This window comes from Lucilia cuprina, chromosome 2 (assembly GCF_022045245.1).
Source record: "Lucilia cuprina isolate Lc7/37 chromosome 2, ASM2204524v1, whole genome shotgun sequence".
Taxonomy (NCBI): Eukaryota; Metazoa; Arthropoda; class Insecta; order Diptera; family Calliphoridae; genus Lucilia; species Lucilia cuprina.
Genome location: NC_060950.1, coordinates 65,345,050 through 65,350,856, shown reverse-complemented (window position 1 = coordinate 65,350,856; position 5,807 = coordinate 65,345,050). Strand labels below are relative to the sequence as shown.

Here is a 5,807-nt window from a genome sequence, read left to right as displayed (position 1 = left end):
GAGCAAAGTGCACGAAAATTCCTTATACGTGAGAAGCACAGAAGCTCACCCAGTGATTAACGTGGGTGTTCACGTTAAGAACTTCAGCACTCTTTTGCTGGAGAAGATAGTTTTGTTTCTTTATGTTCGATCAGATTTCGTCAACATCTAAGAAGTAGTAGAGATCTTTGCAACGGATTTCAGACAAGTTGTATCAGAACTTCAGCTACTTTAAAGAACTTTAGGAAAAAACAGTTTTTGTATATAAATTGTTTTGAAAAAAAATAAACTAAAACTAATTAAAATCCTTAAATAATTGTTAAAATAATCAATTTACTTACTTAAAAGTTAAACAATATAATACGTTTTCTTTGTGGTATTTAAATAAATATTTTGTTGAAAATGTTTTTTATATTATTCTATCCAATCTCCTTCTCTCTCTAATTGTAATTATTAAGCCACTTTTTAAAATAAATATTATTGACATATATATTAAATATTTAACAAGCCAAAATAAAAGTATAAACTTTTTGAAAAACAATAAAAAACATTCTAATTAATTAAAAATGTATATATAATTTTTTTCCTATTTTTTATAAATATCTTTTCTTTTTTTTCTCTATACTTTTTTTCGTCACTTTTACTAAACTCTTCAAAAATAAACTAACAACCACCAACAAAAAACTTTCCTCAATGCAACTTTAACAAAATGAAACTTTTTCTACTCTAAATACTTACAATTTTTACTTCACTTCACTTTCTTAACACTTAACCCATAAATAACTAAAATTTGATTTTCTTAATTCGTTTCATTTTATTAACAATTAAAAATTCAATATTTTATTAAAAAATCCAAAAAAAATTATTTAAAAACCATTATTTCAAAATTTTGAAATTTTCTTGCCAACTCAAAAAAATTCAAAATTATTCATTATATATATTTGTAATAAACAACAAAAAAAATATATATATCTAAAACCAAAAAAAAACTGATCATAAAATACTAAAAAATAAAAAATATATATATTATGACACGCCCAACCAACCAACAGGTACATATTTCAATTGCATAATGTTTATGGTAGCTTCATCCGTTGTGTCAACGATTTTAATATTAAATTATCATCATCGAAATGCTGATACACACGAAATGTCCGAATGGGTAAGTTTGATTGATCTTTGTGTTACGTTACGACATCTTTCTGTTACAAAAAAAAAAAAAAAAAAACTCTCCTCTCAATCATATTAATATTCACTAATAATATCATCACAAAAAATATCTCAGAAAACTCATCCGTTAGTAAATATATTAACCTAAATACGATACGACAAAATCTCAATGGGTTTTAGGTTTAAGAGCACACCTTAGTTAAAATTACTATATATATATAGTTCTAAAAACATTTCTTGTCAGCGTTATCACATTGCATTAATATTGGACTATGGTTAATAACCAAGACATCAGACCTTATTTTTGGACTTATCCCCTCTCAGAATTTGGCATTAAAAGTAAGTTAGTGCAGTCTATAGACGTTTCTATAGTTCAAAATATAGACGGTTCTATAATCCAAACTATAGACAGTTCTATAGTCCAAATTATAAACAGTTCTTTAGTCCAGACTATAGAGAGTTCTATAGTCCAGACTATAGACAGTTCTATAGTCCAGACTATAGACAGTTCTATAGTCCAGGCTATAGATAGTTCCATAGACCAGACTATAGACAGTTTCATAGTCCAGACTATAGACAGTTCTATAGTCCAGAATACAGACAGTTCTATAGTCCAGAATACAGACAGTTCTATAGTCCAGAATACAGACAGTTCTATAGTCCAGACTATAGACAGTTCTATAGTCCAGACTATAGACAGTTCTATAGTCCAGACTAGACAGTTCTATAGTCCAGACTATAGACAGTTCTATAGTCCAGACTATAGAGAGTTCTATAGTCCAGACTATAGAGACAGTTTCTATAGTCCAGACCATAGACAGTTCTATAGTCTGGACTATAGAACTGTCTATGGTCTGGACTATAGAACTGTCTATAGTCTGGACTATAGAACTCTCTATAGTCTGGACTATAGAACTGTCTATAGTCTGGACTATAGAACTGTCTATAGTCTGGACTATAGAACTGTCTATAGTCTGGACTATAGAACTGTCTATAGTCTGGACTATAGAACTGTCTGTATTCTGGACTATAGAACTGTCTGTATTCTGGACTATAGAACTGTCTGTATTCTGGACTATAGAACTGTCTATAGTCTGGACTATGAAACTGTCTATAGTCTGGTCTATGGAACTATCTATAGCCTGGACTATAGAACTGTCTATAGTCTGGACTATAGAACTGTCTATAGTCTGGACTATAGAACTCTCTATAGTCTGGACTAAGAACTGTTTATAATTTGGACTATAGAACTGTCTATAGTTTGGATTATAGAACCGTCTATATTTTGAACTATAGAAACGTCTATAGACTGCACTAACTTACTTTTAATGCCAAATTCTGAGAGGGGATAAGTCCAAAAATAAGGTCTGATGTCTTGGTTATTAACCATAGTCCAATATTAATGCAATGTGATAACGCTGACAAGAAATGTTTTTAGAACTAATATATATAGTAATTTTAACTAAGGTGTGCTCTTAAACCTAAAACCCATTGAGATTTTGTCGTATCGTATTTAGGTTAATATATTTACTAACGGATGAGTTTTCTGAGATATTTTTGTGATGATATTATTAGTGAATTAATATGTGAGTGGAGAGAAGTTTTTTTTTTTTTTTTTTTTGAACAGAAAGATGTCGTAACGTAACACAAAGATCAATCAAACTTACCCATTCGGACATTTCGTGTGTATCAGCATTTCGATGATGATAATTTAATATTAAAATCGTTGACACAACGGATGAAGCTACCATAAACATTATGCAATTGAAATATGTACCTGTTGGTTGGTTGGGCGTGTCATAATATATATATTATTTTATTTTTTAGTATTTTATGATCAGTTTTTTTTTGGTTTTAGATATATATATTTTTTTTGTTGTTTATTACAAATATATATAATGAATAATTTTGAATTTTTTTGAGTTGGCAAGAAAATTTCAAAATTTTGAAATAATGGTTTTTAAATAATTTTTTTTGGATTTTTTAATAAAATATTGAATTTTTAATTGTTAATAAAATGAAACGAATTAAGAAAATCAAATTTTAGTTATTTATGGGTTAAGTGTTAAGAAAGTGAAGTGAAGTAAAAATTGTAAGTATTTAGAGTAGAAAAAGTTTCATTTTGTTAAAGTTGCATTGAGGAAAGTTTTTTGTTGGTGGTTGTTAGTTTATTTTTGAAGAGTTTAGTAAAAGTGACGAAAAAAAGTATAGAGAAAAAAAAGAAAAGATATTTATAAAAAATAGGAAAAAAATTATATATACATTTTTAATTAATTAGAATGTTTTTTATTGTTTTTCAAAAAGTTTATACTTTTATTTTGGCTTGTTAAATATTTAATATATATGTCAATAATATTTATTTTAAAAAGTGGCTTAATAATTACAATTAGAGAGAGAAGGAGATTGGATAGAATAATATAAAAAACATTTTCAACAAAATATTTATTTAAATACCACAAAGAAAACGTATTATATTGTTTAACTTTTAAGTAAGTAAATTGATTATTTTAACAATTATTTAAGGATTTTAATTAGTTTTAGTTTATTTTTTTTCAAAACAATTTATATACAAAAACTGTTTTTTCCTAAAGTTCTTTAAAGTAGCTGAAGTTCTGATACAACTTGTCTGAAATCCGTTGCAAAGATCTCTACTACTTCTTAGATGTTGACGAAATCTGATCGAACATAAAGAAACAAAACTATCTTCTCCAGCAAAAGAGTGCTGAAGTTCTTAACGTGAACACCCACGTTAATCACTGGGTGAGCTTCTGTGCTTCTCACGTATAAGGAATTTTCGTGCACTTTGCTCAAGTCCTTGAGCTAAAAAATCTCTGGAAAGATCTCTGTTGAGTCATCAACAGCACCGAAGTATGACTCCATCATATAAGCCGAAGACTTTGTTCTTACTCACAGAGATAAAAATCTGGCATTAACAAAGTTTTCTTTGAACATATCGCAAAAAGCAAGATCAAATCAATGGTATTACATATCTTAGATGCCTTTCAGCCATCTTCATACATCCCTGCACAATTCTTATTTATCCGATGCACTCATAGAGAACAACATTCGACACACTTACTCTAGGTATAAAGGCTCACAAGATCCTTCTCAGATCTTGACGAAATCTAAACGAACATTAACGGTCTTCTCCAGCAAATGAATGTGAAAGTGCTTTACATGAACACCCATGTGAACCACTGCTTTTGTGCTTCTTAGACGCCAGTGGCAATTTTTATACATGGAATTTCAGTGCACTTTGCTCAAAGACTTGAGCTATCAAAACTTCTAACATTGCTGTCCTACTACTTTACAACCACGCATAAGGCCTTTGTTGAAGCGCAACAACACATCTCTAGATACCGATAGACCAAAGTACGAATCCATCTAATATGCCGAAGACTTTGTTAGATACTTTTCATCCACATCATACAACTCACAACAATTCTCATTCTTCCGACACACTCATAGAGGAAAACATATTACACGCTTACTCTACGTATACAGGCTGACAAGACCCTGTATCATATTCATTTAATATCAACGCTTAGTCCCACAGTCACTCCTCTATTAAGTATCTGTTGTCATTCAGTAACAGCACCAGTGTGGTTCAAACCACAACGATTACATAGTTCTCAAAAGAATCACAACCAACTGACCAAAAAGGACATAGTTCTGTGGGCCAATGCCCATCCGTAGCACCAGATTATGTGGTTCTCTGCTTCGATGAAATTATTTCTAGAAAAGTACGAGTAGTTACACACTCATAGATAACAACATCAGGCACACTTACACTACGTATAAAGGCTAACAAGACCCTGCAAAATATACATGCAATACCAACTCATTTCCTACTATTAGTCCCTCTCTCACTTCTCTGTTGGGTATCTGTTGTCATTCAGCAATAGCATCAGAACTTATCCCGAAATGTAGATTTTAACGAGCATAGTTCTCTAACTGAATTTCTTCATATTTTGAGTTTTTAAAAGAGAGAGAGATAGACAACTACTTAACGATCTAAGAAAACTAGCCCTTATATTCTATTGATTGTTTGCTTTAAATCAGCGAAAGGCAGAGAATTCTCTCGCTGAATTTCTTCATATTTTGATTGTGCGAAAGAGAAAAAGAGTACAAGAGATTTCATTGCGTTTCACTGCTTTCGATATATAGTGATACTTTTTCACATATAAGTACTTAACGATCTAAGAAAACTTGCTCTCGTATTCTATTGATTGCTTGCTTTAGATCAGCGAAAGGCAGAGAGTAAAGCAAAAAGTTCTCACACTGAATTTTTTTGAATTTTTATTGTGTAAAAGAGAGAGAAAGAGAGTGTTCAAAAGAGTTCATAGCGCTTCTCTGCTTTTGATATATGAAAAAGTACTTTTTTATATAGAAGTACTTAACGATCTTTAAAAGCTAGCGCTCGTATTACAATGATTGCTTGCTTTAGATCAGCGCAAGGCAGAGAGTAAAGCAAATAGTTCTCACACTAAATTTTTTCATATTTTGATTGTCTAATTGAGAGAGAGAGAGAGTGAAAGAGTGCTCAATGCATTTCATTACTATACAAAAAAGTACTTCCAACATAGAAGTATTTAATGATCTATAAAAGGTAGCGCTCGTATTCAAATGATTGTTTGCTTTAGATCAGCGCAAGGCAG

At 30.5% G+C, this 5,807-nt stretch overlaps 1 protein-coding gene across 1 annotated transcript in view; it reads right to left on the bottom strand.

The window, feature by feature from the left end:
• The window catches only part of LOC111690119 (acetylcholine receptor subunit alpha-type acr-16), a 5,841-nt gene extending 2,901 nt beyond the window's left edge, over positions 1–2,940 (bottom strand). Inside the window, exon 1 of the mRNA XM_046956384.1 lies at positions 2,817–2,940. Within this exon, the coding sequence (XP_046812340.1) occupies positions 2,817–2,906 (90 nt within the window). The 5' untranslated portion in view covers positions 2,907–2,940. The remainder of the gene's footprint in view (positions 1–2,816) is intronic.
• Between the last annotated feature and the right edge of the window lie 2,867 nt (positions 2,941–5,807).